Source organism: Ixodes scapularis, unplaced genomic scaffold (assembly GCF_016920785.2).
Source record: "Ixodes scapularis isolate PalLabHiFi unplaced genomic scaffold, ASM1692078v2 ptg000154l_1__unscaffolded, whole genome shotgun sequence".
In the NCBI taxonomy this organism is placed as follows: Eukaryota; Metazoa; Arthropoda; class Arachnida; order Ixodida; family Ixodidae; genus Ixodes; species Ixodes scapularis.
The window spans coordinates 246,978-263,156 of record NW_024609924.1 but is presented as its reverse complement, the minus strand read 5'-3'; the positions used below and the strand labels follow the sequence as shown (position 1 = coordinate 263,156).

At 45.0% G+C, this 16,179-nt stretch overlaps 1 protein-coding gene across 1 annotated transcript in view; it reads right to left on the bottom strand.

The window, feature by feature from the left end:
• Window positions 1–10,584: 10,584 nt before the first annotated feature.
• The window catches only part of LOC120838522, a 97,011-nt gene continuing 91,416 nt past the window's right edge, over window positions 10,585–16,179 (bottom strand). The window contains exon 12 of the mRNA XM_040208478.1: window positions 10,585–10,739. Coding sequence (XP_040064412.1) covers window positions 10,585–10,739 — 155 coding nt within the window. The remainder of the gene's footprint in view (window positions 10,740–16,179) is intronic.

The following is a 16,179-nucleotide window of genomic DNA, read 5'->3' as shown; positions in this document are numbered from 1 at the left end:
GTCGTGCCAAATCACTTCACTTTGTAGTGCAAAACGTTTGTTGGCACTTTTCTGCGTCAACGTAGCAAGCTGGGGCATGGGTTACTTGCGTGGTTGTTCCTTTTGCTGTACCGTTCGCTTGATGGCCGGTGACAATTTTTGTGTGCCATCGAAGCCACTTCACTTTCATTCCGGAATGGCGATTTCTTCTGCATGCCGCGACCACCGCTATTTCTGTAAGTCTCATGTGACAAATCGAAGAAGGATATTGATATGTGTCCAGTTTTCGAGAACGACCAACAATTCTATCTCTTCAAGCCACTCAGCGGCATTCTCTATCAAAGTTGGGAATAGTGTGCGAAGTGGCCCTCATGAAGTGGACACAGATAAGTGAAGTCAGCATATTGTTATTGCCCTTGGGAGACGACCAACACCAAATCGACTGTCATTGTATTATCGCTCGCCTGCTTTGTCGTGTTTAGTGTAAAAGCATACGTCGTGGTTACTCCGGTTCCGGTCTGCTTTTTTCTTTGGCGTTCGTGATCAGGGTGCGGTCGCTGGTTTACTTTGTTGTGGATTCTGGGAATTATGTCGGTTGCGTGTCAACGGCGGTCAGTGCTTACATTTGAAGTGTTTATAATTTGACGCGGATTTAGTAAGAATCCTATTTATTACATTTATATTAGCTTAGAGTTGTCGTGCTCAATAATTTTATTTCAAGTGCTCAAGTGATTCACTCCCGTTTTGTGTCAGACATTTAGTCTTAGCGTGTTATTTCCAAAATTTAGACACTCCTCAAAACAGTCTGGTTTGGTCAAGCGAAAAGTGGAATGAACGACGATGCGCGACATGATGCTGTTAACATCGGATGTGCATTCTTGGCGTGAACGCCATGCGAGTCGCCTAGCCTGCAGATTCGGGTAACATATTTCTAGACAGCGGGAAATCAATCTACATGAAAATGGCATCCTGTGTCGATGCTCAAGGGAAGCATCTTGGCGAATGCAATACAACTGTTCACTTCGTACCTTTGACGTGTACTACATAAGCACGTACCACTGTAACACGCATAGTTATAAAACCTACAAGAATATGCTCTCTGTCCCTGCAGTGCGACCTAACACTGGAGGAGCCACAGAGCTTCAACGCGCTCGGTCATCGACTCCGTTTGCTGCCCGAGGCTGACCAAAACGTTCATTTTATAGTTTTCAACGCACCATATAGCTGGAGTTCCATGCTTACAGTGTGTTCAAGATCCTGCACAAGACTGGCAAAAAAACAAATAGGATGAGGAGCAGATATCTTCAATCGGAAGTTCATATACTTTCCAAATATTCCGTTATACATGATATTACCACGTGTGTGGCGTAGTTGGCAACGCACGCGGTTGCCACGAGGAGGAACGAGGTCCGAATCCTGGTTCGTCCAGTTCTTTCTTTTTGACCAGCACCATCAGCGCATCCCATGGACTGCTTGAAGCCTGGATGACGTCGTCATTGAGCATTTTATCCCGAACTTTCTTGGACATCAAAGCCTCGGCGCATGCACTACATTTAGATTTTCAATTGAACAACAACCATCGCAATGTTCCTCGGGTATATTATTGATAAAAGCCAGAAAAATAAGAAGCAGTAATTCAAATTAAGGCTTGGAATGGAAAGCGTGCTGGTAAGAGTATAATATAAACAAAGGGAAGAACATAAAAGACAAGGACGGGCAAGACGTTTCCATATTGGCAGCAAACGTTTAATGACCACTCCTACGACTACGACGGGCTGGGGTTTTTCCCCAAATGGAGGGGGAAGAGCGGCGCGTTATTAGGGAAACAAGAAGGGGAAATGTGAAAGACACGAAACAGCATGGATAGCAAAAGAGTGGAACGGAAGGATACTATCTAACTGGTGAAGGAGACAGAGGGGGGTCAAGGCTGAAGATCCGGTCGAAGGAAGGCAAGGTCGGCCTCGGATAGGGATAGGGAGGGGGAACCGATGTTTGTAGGTCTGTGGCGCATTTTAGACCTCCAAAATATCCCGTCCGTACCTTGAGTTTTACGAAGCTAACACCAATGTGGCTTAAAGGTTGGGTGTACATGATGCACAAGTTGCGAAATCTTCGGAAATAGGGTGATAACTCAGGACAGAGGAATTGAGAGCGGCGTTATTTTACCGCATTGGCAAGCTTGCGAACTCTGTCGTTGATACACCGACCGGACGCGCCGATGTATTGGGAGCTGCAGCAGAGGAGATTGAGTAAACGCACTGTTTTTGCATGGGAGATAGACAGTGACATGATCTTGAAACTGGCTTATGGGGGGGCTCTCGAGAGTTGACTATTTTGCATAAAGATGATAGCCTGGAACGGCAAGAAAAGAGCACTTTCGCGCCGAACCCAGCAGCCCAGGACCTGATGCGGTGTCCTGTGTAATGGATATACGGCATACACGCATATTGCGATGACGCAGGTGCACCCTGCCCTTTTCTGATTGGTGCTTGTCGAAATATTATGCGCTTTAGTATCATTTCTAGAAGATACTGGGAGTAACCAGACTTAATCAAGCAAGAACTTTGCATGAAGCGACTCTTAGCTGCCCAGTGGGGCAGGATATTGTCCTAAAGGACGTCGAAACGCCACTTAAAATATAGCGGAAGGACGACGACGGAAGGTAGTCCGAGAAGACATGAAAGAGCGCTAACTGAGAAGTGGCGTTTTATTTACAGGAGAAAAGATGACAAAAATAAATGAGGTATTTCAAAGACAAAAAAAAGAAGAAGGAAGAAGCAGAAGGAAGATAAAAAAAGGCATCCGATATGAAAAAATAAGGATGCTTTTTGTAGCATATATACAAAATACACAGAAGGAAGAAGGAGAAGACATTCCGGTCTTCTCGTTCTTTCTTCCGTCGTCCTTGCGCTACTTTTAAATGATGTTTACCCAACTAGTTAACCATATATGTTTAAGACGTCCCAAGAGGTCTTTACTATCCCATTTTTTACGGTTTTGGAGTGGTAGCTATTAAACGGGAGCAGGGCCTTGCACGACCTCTGCTGGAACGACCAGCAAAAACCGGACCCTGTAGGCCGAAGCCGGACGTTAAGAAATTGGAGCCCTTCAGAGGTTGGATATTCTTTCGTGAATTTCAGGCTGAAGGAGTTGTTCGAGAACTCTTGCTCAATTTTTGTGCGATCCGAGATGTGAAAGATCAGGTAGTCGTTCATATAAAGTTAAACTGAAGTCCCAAGGGACAGGGACGTGAGCGCCTTTTCAACAGCATTTTTGACGAAAAATTCCTGAAAAGAGGCATTGAATTTCCAGGTCTAAAGTATCTTTCTATGTTTTTTTCTGCAAAAATGCAAAAACCAGGCGTCCCACCTCGCAGCATTATCTCTGAACGCGATTGCTGGAAAAAGCACTTTGCCATATTCGCAGTATTAGACCTACCTCACCCCCGGATTCAGAACACTCTTAACCTGCTACAAAGTCTTGAACCCTTTCAGTCCACATCCGAGGCACTCGGAATTTTCTCCCTCGATGCAGAGGACCTGTATTACAGTCTCGACGTTGCCAACTGGCTTAGGTTCGTATCTTAGGCCGTTCACCTTCACGGAGTATTAAAATTTCAGAACTCGTCCTGAATTTTCTTTTCGGGATTCACAGACCAAATAAATGAGTACCTTCGATCCGCCCTTGAAGAGCACAAGGGCAAAGTGTTTAAGAAAAAGTCAGGCGTCTGCATTGGATCCTGCCTTGCTCCCGCCCTGAGCGCGGTATGCCTATTTTTCGTCGAGCAATCTATTCAAAAGGCGCTCAAGTCCCTTTCCCTGGAAACTTCAGTTTTATCGGTATGTGGACGCCTACCTTATCATTCACACCTTGGATCCCGCAGAAATTGAGCAGGCGTTCTCGAACAACTCGTTCGGCCTAAATTTCACGAAAAAAGATCCAACCTCAGAGTTACTCTAATTTCTGAACGTCCGGCTTCGGCCCACAGGATCCGGCTTTTGCTGGTTTTCCCAGCAGAGGTAGTGCAAGCCCCTGCTCCTGTTTAATAGCTACAACTCCAAAACCGTAAAAACATGGGATAGTTAAGACCCCTTTGACGTCTTCTAGGATTATATTTTGCCCCCATTAGGTAGCTAAGAGTTAAACCATGCAAATATCTCGCTTGATTAATGCAGGTCACCCCCAGGATCTGCTGGAAATGACGCTAACGCGCATAATAATCGTACAGGAACCAATCAAAAGAGGACAAGGTGCACCTAAGTCATCGCAGTATGCGTGTATGTCGTAAATCAACAACAAGGGGCACGGCATCAAGTCCTTGGGTGCTAGGTTCGGCAAGAAAGTTTATTTTCTTGTCGTTTCAGGCTATATTCTTTATGCAAAATTGTCAACTCTCGCGACCCCCCAAACGCCTGCGCTGAAAAAACACGCCACATTATCTCTCATGCAAGAAACAGTGCGTTATCACGAGTTGTCACCCTATTGCCAAACACGTTGCGACTTGCTTGTGCATCGTGTACCGCCCACCTTGAGGCCACATCAGAGCTAGCTTCGCACAAGTCGAGGTACGGGCAGGGAACTTTGAAGGCCTGCAAAATGCGCAACAGCCCTACATGTTCCCCCTCTTCAGCCTTATTCGAGGCCGACATTGCCTTCCTTCGACCGGTTATTTAGGATTGGCCTCCCTCTGTCTCTTTCACCGATTCGACACGATTCTTCCGTTCATCCTTATGGATATCCATGCTATTTCGGTTATTTCCTTCTTCCCCAACCCCCCCCCCTCCTTTCCCTGATAACGCGTCCTAATTCCCCCTCCCTCAGGAGACAAAAGCCCAGCCCGTAAAAGTCGTCGAAGTAGTCATTAAACGTTTGCTGCCAGTTGAAAATGTCTTGTCCGTCCTAAAATTTTATGTTCTTCCCTTTATTTAAAATATCAACTTAAGAAAAGGTATAGATTTTATTCAACGGCTCTATGACTTTTTTTTAATTGGATCCAATGTGTGATATTCATATAAAAATTGTCAATTTATGCTTTTCTCGACAAAATATTCTAAATATTTCAAAGGACCGCAATTGCCTAGATATCATAAAACGTAAATCAACAAAATTTGATCAATTCTCGAAAAGGTTTTATTCCACGAAATGTCCCAAAAAGTTGGCCATGTCTCTTAACTGCGCCTGAATGTCCTTTCGGTCTTGCAAGAAAGCCAGGCACGGCGGTTGACGAAGAGGGTGGGCGAATCGTCAGTGATAATTCCATGCTTGGCGATGGTGGTCGGGCGAACTCCAGATGGCGCGGCGAAGTAATCGTGGAACTCGTCAAGTAGCTCGAGGAGTTATTGTCTCTGCTGTGATGACAGATTCGGGTCGACGTCAAGCGCTGATTGTGTGGTCTTTTCAGGTTCGGGTATGTGAGATGCTTCTGCCGCTGCAAGTGCCTCGGTCACGTCGCTGAAGTCTTCGATGTGGGCTATAGCGGTGTTCTTGGTTAGATGGTTCGGAAAGCCGTGGTAGGCGCAATCTTACATCGCTATAACACTCCTCAGAACGCCGATTCCTTTTTTTTTTAGTAGCAAGAATATGCTGCCTTATATAGTCCGTTTCACCTTACGTCCATGCTTGGTGGATGCTACAGCGCTGTATCCTACAGTCGTTTTCTGCCGGCTTCGGATCTCGGCTCCCGCACCTGAAATCAGCTCGCTCGGACCAACAACAACGAACTACGCATCCGAGAAGCTTTGGCCCAACATCGACAATGATTGCCTGGGCGCTGCCATCTTACTTGTGACGTCGCGCATTTGGTTGAGTCACGTGACGAGTAGTTACATTTCCGTATTATGGGGGCTGCCTGAGGAGGAGTCACTTTCGTGCGTGGGCCGGAACTCCGGTTTATCGCTCTAAGCCCCTCTACCTCTTTGGTAGAGAGCGATAGCCACATGACGTCCGGAAACTCTATCCTCCTTCATATTTCCCCTTTCTTCTCGGTACGCTAGTAGGTCATAAAACTCCATGATCATGTTTCGGTTACAGAGCAGCTGCGTTTCATGACTTTATTGAAATGATACGTAACCCCACAGCAAAATATTGATTGGGTGGTGTCCTGGCACCATATGAAATTGCCTGGCGAAATATTTGTTGCGGGTGTCACTTTTTTGTTTTTTAACGAATACTAAAAAAGTTGTCGAATTATTGTTGATGAAAGAAACAACTAGGCGAGCTAAGAAAAAAAATTTGCACTTTCGTAAGGCGCTTGCTAGCGATATACAGTCGGTTCCACTTCCGCAGTTCACTTTCTTTTTTAAAAAAGTGATGCAAGTTACTTGGGGTATGGTGTAACAAACTGTGAATGTAAGATTTGACTGAAAAAAATTTAATTTGTATTGTTTATTTTAACTATTTTATACACAAAAAACAAGAGCAAAACAATTCGGCAGAGAGTGACAGAGACACATAAGGCTACTCACGGAAGAGGAATGCCAAAGCATTCCTTCACGCAGCGCATTCCTACAAGCAGCGCGCCACGCCTTCCTTTTTCACACAGCGCTCTTGCGATGACATCAAGCTCCCATACTGCGCAGGCGCAGCGAACCCAATCGGCTTCACGACGGCTTCCGTGACGAAGCATCCGCATTGCTCTGCTTTTCTTTGTGTTTTATTGCGGACGCGCGTCGGCTTTGACCTTGAGCGCCCCCGCAGGCTCGCGTGACGAAGCATCTGCGTTGCTGTGCTTTTCTTTGTGTTTTTTTCTGAGGCGCGTGCTTGATGGCTTATCGACGTGACCATCTTTCGGGCAGAGCGCAGCCGCTTTTTCGCGTAATGGGCCGTCGGTTGTGTGCACGGCATATGGTATACCAAAAAACCCAAGGTCATTTAACAAATGTCTAAAGTAGTAACAAAGCCGCCGGCAAGCGAGCCTAGCTCAGCAGAATGCTTTGTTTAAAGGAGAACACACGCCGAGGCGTCACTCACGCGCTCGCGCCCTGTCTCAAAAGAGGATGCGGAGAGCGAATTTATTATTCTAACAAATATACGTTTTCACCAACAGCAGGAGTGAGCATGTTTGGTAAAGAGATGTTTTTAACATTTGTCTTGCTTCGTGTCAGTTCTCAGGTGTGAGAAAAAAAGAAAGAAAGAAAAGGAACACGTCGAGAGTCTTGTGATATATCACCTACAAAACACTCAACTAATCTCCTCAAGGTGCCACCAGTATTATACATATTTTCGTTTGAAACAAATCGATCACACCGTCGTTCGTTACACCAGCTGGGGGCATCTCTCATGATGTTTATAGATTATTTGGGCGGTTGCTTAATTTTCTAAATACTAGCTTTCTAAAATTTTAGGGATGGGGGTCTTTTAGTTGGGGGATGCTTTCCGACATTTTAGCGACCTCAGATGTACTTTACATTTCCTCGAAGATAAAAAAAAAATAAAGCCAAGGCAATACAATTGCACGCTTTTGGCTCTCTCGCTAGCATTGTACTCTATAGAAGCCACAACAAAGTCTTGTCGATTTCTTTTTACTTTTTGTGAGACTTGCACTGTACCTCTTTTCTTCCGACTTCTATTAATAACTACACTTTTTCAAAAACTACTGGGTTAAGCTAATCTAGATATCGTGCGCTAAAACGTCCAATGGAACACGGAAAAACAGATTTGCAGGCGGCAATTGTTGCACGATGGAAATAACAAAACTTGAGAACGGGGGAAAAAATCTCGAAACAGAATATTGCGTTTTGTTGGCCTCCACCCCTTATTGTTAAAACCTTAATGTGAAACTGAACTCAGACCTAATAATCTAATAGTTGTGTGCATGAAAATTGTGTTCTTCTATTTTGCATAATGCTCTTTAAAGTTGAAAGAATGCTGCTGTTTATTACTTGAATATACACCACTTTATTATTTACAGTTTATTTTTTGTATGCATTTTGCTTTTATATATTACAATAAATGTCCTGCTAACAAGTTTGAGATGAGACCTTGACCACGTCAAGCTACCTCTGGCAGCTCTTTGACTGGATATCTGTTGGCGTCAAGGCCGTAAATCAAATTATGGATTGATTGTTTGAGCGAAAATATATTAGACGAAATTAATAATAATAATCAAAATGATTCATGAACTATTTCGTGTCTAGTATTATTTTGGCATTAAGAATTTGTACCTTTGTCTTCAGTGCCACAGAAAGCCACCCCCGAGAATGGCCCTTTCCAGCGCGTATCACTCAGGCAGAGAATATCCGCCAAGGCACTGGGCTGTGAACGCTTGAGCGGCGTCTGGTACTCCGTAGAAGAAAGCTACTGTGCATACTCAGAACACGTTCCACAGCTGATTGGAGCAAGACGGCAGCGGGCGAAGCGCCGTCTAGCTCACGTCTGTGTCGTCGCTAGCGCGTCTTACAGCGCATCGTGCGTCGTCTGCTCCACGTCATGGAGACATCGGCAACGTCTGCTGATCGAACGGGACAACATAATCGCGAGGTGGCAAAGCTTATTTGCTTTACTCTGCACGATGCGAAGAAGAGGGTCGCATGATATTCTACCTTTTGACATTGGAGATGACAGCAAGACAACCGTAGCTTTGTCCCACGGTGACCTCATGTTTGGAACGAGGCAATTATTGCTCAAGCTCAGTCGACTTACCATTCATCGCTCGCCACAACAACACTTGGCAAGGGCCAAAATTTGGGGGTTTTACGTGCCAAACCTACGACGGGCATCTGGCACGCCCCAGCGGAGGACTGAGGATTAATTTCGACCACCTGGGGATCTTTTGACGTGCAACCGAAAGCTCGGTTACACGGCGCCTTCTCCGTAATAAGCCTCTGTCATATATTGCGGGCACCTCGGCCGGGATTCGAACCCGCCACATGGGGATCCGTAGGCCGACGCTCTCGCCTTGGAGCCACCGAGGCGGCTACTTGGCAAGGGCGTCGCTTTTCTCAGATCAATGAATACTGCCATAAATGTGTCAGTTTGGTGCACAACCATTATTTATTAAGGCCGGAAGAGAAGCAGGTGCAGTCTATTGAGGCAGCAGGGTCGGGGTGTCGCTCGAGCATTCCACACAACCTAACGCATCGACAGTGACGACCGCAGCATTCTCACGTAGCCGCACATGAACTACTCCGAAGAACCACTGATTGCGCCACAATTTTTTGTCGTAACTTCAGTCAGGGACCAACAGTAAAGGACTGAAGAATATCGATCGGCGCTCATGAAGCGTATCTACGATGTCTAGGCAGTTGCTAAGCCTGTTCGCTCTATCAAGCAGACCCATGAACACTTCGATGACGACACCACCATAGAGCTATCACGTCACACAAAAACTATCGCGGACAAAGATGAATACCGGAAGAACCTTGCAACGCAAACGCGGGTACGTAAAGGGCAGAAAAATCAATGCGAAAATTTAATGTCTCTCGTCGTCATCTCACCATAAATACGCGTTCCCATTTTTTACATTTTTAATACCAAGGCAGTTGTAACAAAAAAAATTCCAATTGTGTGTTGCTTCGCGATGATGTTGCACAGAAACACTTGATATGAATTTTATACATCGACAGCACAAACATGCTTGTGCATGCACAGCGCCTATTAAAAAGGGATTTTCGTAGATTAAATTTTTCACTATCCGCCTATGTTATACCTTTTTTGTATGCCGAGGTCTTTTGCTGGATAAAATATTTATGAATTTTTTTTATTCTATTCATTAAAAATTTACATAAATGGGCTCGAGGTACACCTAAGCACTTCTAATGAGTTGTGAATGCGGAAGCACGCACGCCGCTCTTCGCTCCCTTCTTTATTCTGCGGCGTACAACGCGCTGACCTTGAGTGTGTCGTGTGCCTTGCGGCGCGAGGAAGGAACAGAGAGCAACGTAGTTTCCAGCAGAACTAACGCCACGGGCCTTATAACCGATCATAGGCGAGCGAACGCGGTGATCAGTGATAAGACAACAATGTGATAACACAGTCAGGATGACACCACACAAACTGACGCTTAGCGGCCAATGGGAGCCTCGTCGACGCCCACCAGCCAATGGGACCGATGTGTAAAAGGTGCCGTTGGCTAGCTTTGCGCGTGGTTTCATTAAGGTACCGTTTTGCACGGTTTCAAAGCTGATGACGTGGGCTCGCTCCATAAAATAGTTAATTCATTCGCATTAAAATATCAAGCAACTTAAAGCTCTCGACCAGCCACCTCTATTCGATCTTACCTGAAATCACTAAGCTGTTACTTGCGTTTTGAACTCAGTCGTTAATAACATGACGTTTACTTTCGTAAAAATCTAGTATATTACAAGTCACAAGCAGTTAAAAGGTTTTCACTAGTATGTAAACCAAGAAAAACAATAAGCGCAATGATTTCGTAATGCAAGCTTTTAGGAAATTTTCCTGATTTTGTATTTCTGTCTCCGATATAACTGCAATCGCCTAGGAAGTACATGGTTTTGCCATTATTTTTTTTTGTAATAGGTACTGCTAATTCCTGCTACAGCTTTCAGCAGAGAGAATACAAAATGTGTGCGTACATGAAGAGTGTTGCACATGTATCTTTTTTATTTATTGGATTATTAGAGCAGCAGAAATATCAACTGTAGTGGATTACTGCTGCGGGATTGGTGTCTTCGCAGGCGGCCAACAATCGCTCAACTTCCTAAAAACTTTTGCTGGTTCCTTACAATACACCATGTAGATGAAAAAGCAATAGCTATTGACGATTCCATTATTAAAGCGACCACCTGTAAATAATTCACACACTGAAAAACGAAAAAAATAACAGTATTAGACAAAGCTCCGTTTAATTTAAGACTCATAGAAATCAATTCATTATTAGTACTCAATTCTCTATTCGTTTGTCAATATTAAACAAGAAAAAAGCGTTACACACAATTATGATATTGCGTTTGTTCTGCGTTTGTATAATAAACTTGCTATATTTCTGCATTGGCAAAAAATATAGAAAAACCCGCATGCTTTTTAATTTACTTGCGCCCTTGACCTGAACCAAACTGGGAGCTAGATGTGTTGATTTATAAATAGTTCATATATCATTTTATAGATATCTTCACGCGGAGTGGACATGATTATGTCTAGAACTTAGTAGCAACAAATCAGCAGTCATAATTGTGATGATGATAAAAATTAACAACATAAAATGCAAGGATTCGTGGTTTAGAGAGTAAATAAATATATAAGTACCTAGAGCTATATAAATTTATGAAAGTTCAGATTATCTTACTGAGTAAGAAAACCATTGAACTGTTAAAAGCAACAAAACGCAGCTTTAATAAGTAATATAACTTTCCGGAATTATTTCATGTATGAAGGGAGAAACATTTGAAAGAAAATAATGGTGCTGAGCTAGACTTTTGGAAATGCAGTCATGTTTATCAAACCTGATATGCAATCAAGGTTAAAAGTAAACGTCGTGTTGGTATGCTGGTATTGGAAGTGCGTAATAAAACACCGAATCAAGAGGAAAAAGGTGATATGGGATGGTCACCATTCGAGAGCAACAATAGTAAGAAAGAATGAAAAAAAAAGTGAAAGCCGTTTACAGCTCCCTGTAACGCCGAATTGGAGCGCAGCTCTTGAGGAGCAGGATTGAAGGGTACTGGGGGGAGGGTAGACCTCTCCTCCTCTTCCTCCTCCTCCTCCTCCTCTCATTCTTGAATATGCTCCGGGGGGTCACCTGACCTCGGGGGGAGGGGGTCACGTGACCTCGGGGGGGGGGGAGGGGGGAGTCATGTGACCCCTGGGAGTCACGTGACCTTGGGGGGTCATGTGACCTCTGGGAGTCAGGTGACCTTGGGGTCACATGACCTCTGGGGGTCCCATGACCTTGGGGGTCACGTGATCTTAGGGGTCACGTGACCTTAGGGTGATCTTAATGGGTCACGTGACCTCTGGGGAGTCACGTGACCTCGCGGTTACGCCGAAGGCGACGGCGACGCCGACGCCGCTCAAGCCGGAAACGGGCACCTAAGAGCTGCGCTCTAAAAAAAAGTGAAAGCCGTTTACAACTCCCTTTAACGCCGAATTAGAGCGCAGCTCTTGAGGAGGACGAGGGTAGGGTATTGGGGGAGTGGGTCAAGAGACCTCGGGGCTGGGGGGTCACGTGACGTCGGGGGGTCACGTGACCTGGGAGTCACGTGACGATGCCGATGCCGATGACGTCATCAGTGACGTCACTGATGACGTTATCAGTGACGATGACGATGCGGATACTGATGACGTCATCAGTGACGTCACTGATGATATCATCAGTGATGACGACGATGACGATGCCGGTGACGTCATCAGTGACGTCATGATGACGTTAACAGTGATGATGACGATGACGATGCGGATGCCGGTGATGTCATCAGTAACGTCACTGATGACGTCATTAGTGATGATGGCGATGGCGATGCGGATGCCGGTGACGTCATCAATGACGTCACTGATGACGTCATGAGTGGTCACGTGACCTCAGGGGAGTCACGTGAACTCGAGGGGTCACGTGACCTCGGATGAAGGGGGAGGGTCACGTGACCCCGAGGGGGGCTCACGCGGTGCATTATGGGAGATTTCCCATAATGCACCGCGCGGTTACGCCGACGGCAACGGCGACGCCGCTCAAGCCGGAAACGGACCCCTAAGAGCTGCGCTCTAAAAAATGAAAAAAGTAAACGAAGAACGATTGTCATGCAATTTTTTTAGCTCTTTATAGATACAGGGCTATAATACTAAGGTCAAGAGGCCAACTAGGCAACTCAGGTGGTACGTTTTAAGCGATAAAATGGACGAAGATTCGTTATACTCAGTAAAGAAAATAGCTAAAGAGCAGAGAGGAGAATTTGAAAAGCGAGGATGCAGACTAAATCAACTCTGAAGATGTATAGAAAGTGTAAGGGGGATGGAGACGACCAGGGCAAGTATCTAGACAATTCTTTGCAGTAAATTATAATTTACTGCAAAGGATTTCATCAGGATGTTGTCTAAGGCAAGGCAAATCTAGTATGGCTTTTGGACTAGACAGTGACGAAAATATAGACGTTGAGAAAGTGGAGATCACTAAGCAGAGATTATCGGTCTGATGGCATAACTCGAGGAGAGAATAAAGTGCTGAAATAAGGGTAATGGCGCATGCGAGCTGGTGAAGGATCATACTTATACTAAAACACCCAAACAAGGAATAAAAAGAAAAGAGAGAAAAAAAGGGACATTACAAGTTCCGCTCGCCACTCGTAAAACCTACACGCAAAACAGTGGGGGACGCCCACCTAAGGAGGATAGCTCATACAACCCACACTAAGAAGCCAAACATATACAGATAAGAAGGACAGCGTAATCCCGCCCAAGGTAATCACGGGCATGTTGATACAATTGCCGGCGCTTGTGATGCGAAGCGTTTTTTCTAACTCTCTTGAATGGATCCTTTTGTTAACTTAGCATTCTTTGGTGCGCATCCTGGATAACAATTCTTATACTCTTGAGATGTTTCACAAGCTCGGAGTTTGCCAAAAAAGCTCTGACAACCCTTTTGTGCTCAAGTAGCCTGTCGTTCAAACAGCGTTCAATTTCAGCGACAAATGAGAAGTCACATGCCATGGGAATTTCTTACACGACCGATTTCTCACAAGCCGTTGCCTGATCGCAGAGCTTCTTTTGACAACCAATCTGACTTCGTGAAAAAAGGTATCAACCTACTTAATATGATGTAATTCTTAAAGAAAACTCTTTTTTCATGATTTCCTGCCACAGCTTTCAAACTGTGCGCAAAGCTTAAAAAAGGCAAACGTTCCCTCATCTTAGGTTTTTTTGCTCTAACACTCTCTTGCCTAGGTTAACCTAAAGTCCTAAACATTTCGCATCACACTAATCACAACTTTCAAACACTGCCCCGAATTGGCCAACCTGCTCATCCGAATACCGAAAGGCTCTTAGGGGTGGTGGCAGCAAACTTTGTCCAACGCATTTCGCAAAACTGAACAAACTGCCCCCCGCTTTACCGCTTCGGGATGTCAACTATGGTACTGATGGGTTATCCTTTTAATTACGCGTTTACACTTGCGGATTGGCGGACAGATCCGCTCAGAGGGAAAGTGAATTTCGGCGCCCGGTGACGGAATCGAGTCGTCGCTGGCGCAATATCTGGATATAGATCCCGGACTGATCCAAATTTTCCGCCAGCGAGGATCCAAATTTTCCGCCACCCGGTTCCAAAAATCACTCTTCGCCTGTGCGGATCTACCTGAAAATCCGGAAGTGTAAATGCACCGTTAGGAGGGTGTCCCCATTCCTTTGCTTGTGCGGTTGACGGGTGTCGTTCTGAAGTTGGGATGTGCTCCGCCCTGTGTATATAGAGCTGTTCCGTATATAAATCGTGCAGCTGAGGTTTGAGACATCGTTTTGTTGCTTTCTTTTTTCTTTCTCTTTTTTTCGATCTCTTCTCTCGGGGTTTATAAGTAAAGGTATGAGAGACAATAAAGTTTAGTTATTCGTCTGCTTTCCATAGGAAAGACGGAAGGGGCGTGCACCAGGTCGCAAAAGGGTTCTACCGACAGACGAATTGTAACGTTTAGGCAGATACCAATAAAAGGGTTAACCTTAGTGCTTTGTAAATTTAAAATCAATTACCTGTTGAAAATAAAAGTTTTGGCTGCAGGCTAGTTATCGATTAAAAAGGTTCAGCCGCATTCATCTATCCATCGATGTTTCTTTGGGGGCTCTAGTTCAGTGCTACTTGGGACGTTGCACAACCGACGCTTCGAGCGGAACTAGGTTGTTTTAATCAATAATGATAATTATGTGCAGGCTATATGCATGATACCTGCATACAGTTTGGCGCGGACTATCAATTCCAGTTAGAATAATAAGGTAAATTATGGGTGGAGCAGGATGGTGCATGCAAGAAGCATTGTTTATGGTGGTAGGTGGAGTTTTTTCGGCGAGAAAGTCCATAAGGAATAGAGTAGAATACGTTCTTGCGTTCATCCTATGGGCTTCCAGCGAAACACGGAAGTGTAACGAGGAAACGCACGTTGAAGCGTTCACCCTAAACAACCGTGGGTTTTAATCCTTGATCCCATTGTAACAGATCTTCGAAAATCCGCGCCCGGCTCCCATACGGCAGGACTCTCAAGCAGCCGCAGAGAGTCGCAAGCAGCCGGAACCAAGCTGTATTGCTCTCTTTCAATAAGCTAAGCATTTCTATATGTTGAAACGGTGGAAGGTTCCAAAGGTAAACAAAGGCTCATCACAGAAACACATGTCTGAGAGGAGCTTCTTTTCAGCGAGACCAGGTTTATTAGTGATGAAGACCTTTAGATGTTAGTTTTGTAGGAGGTTTAAAAGGGGGCTGACAAGGTGCTGGAACAAGAGAGGGGGCTGCAGCTGAAATAGAGGCCATTTAGGAAGAACTGAGGACAGCGATTGAGAAAACTTGAGCCTGAGGGTAAGGTGAAAAAAGGGGTGACTTTAAGGCAAGGGCGAAATAATTCCAAGGGAAATGAACCTCAGCAGCACATAAAGGGGTATCCTCACAAAATCTGCATCAGTTCGTTTTTTTTTTTTGTCCATCAAAATCAATGAATATCATTAATAGCGCATTTTCTAATGTCGGTCCAAAACGACAGTCTGTCGCATACTACAAACTGCAACGAACGAATTGTACGTAAACTGGCCTTTGAATCGCCAGTGGAACGCTGTGTAAATGCAACACGCTTCCTGTCATGGCTGGTCCCGGAGCTCTCATTTTGCGAATGCGACCCTTAGGGCTCACCCACACTGGCGGTTGAACCGCATATCTGAGGCAGATGCAAACGCGGTTGCTTAAAGATTGAGTTCAATTTCACGAGCATTTCATGACACAAACGAGCGGATACGCTTCGAGGTTACGATTCGGACGCCAGTGTGAATGAGGCATTACTCCTCCCACTTTGCTTTGCCGAGTCTCCCATTGTCGCTTCTGCAACACTTCGGTGCTACGGAAGCCCGCAAGGAAGGGCCACCACAATACGTGTAGTTAGTTATGCTGCTGCTGATTTCACACGGAAGAAAGTCCACGAAGGCGCTAAGAGCTGTCCCTATAACTGCTATGCATTTGAAACGTTTCACCCTCTGTTCGAGAGTATTCACATGACATTGTTGTTCTCGTGTTTCTAATTTGATGTGCACAGAGATGGTAATAACTGAGCGCTTCTAACTTCTATG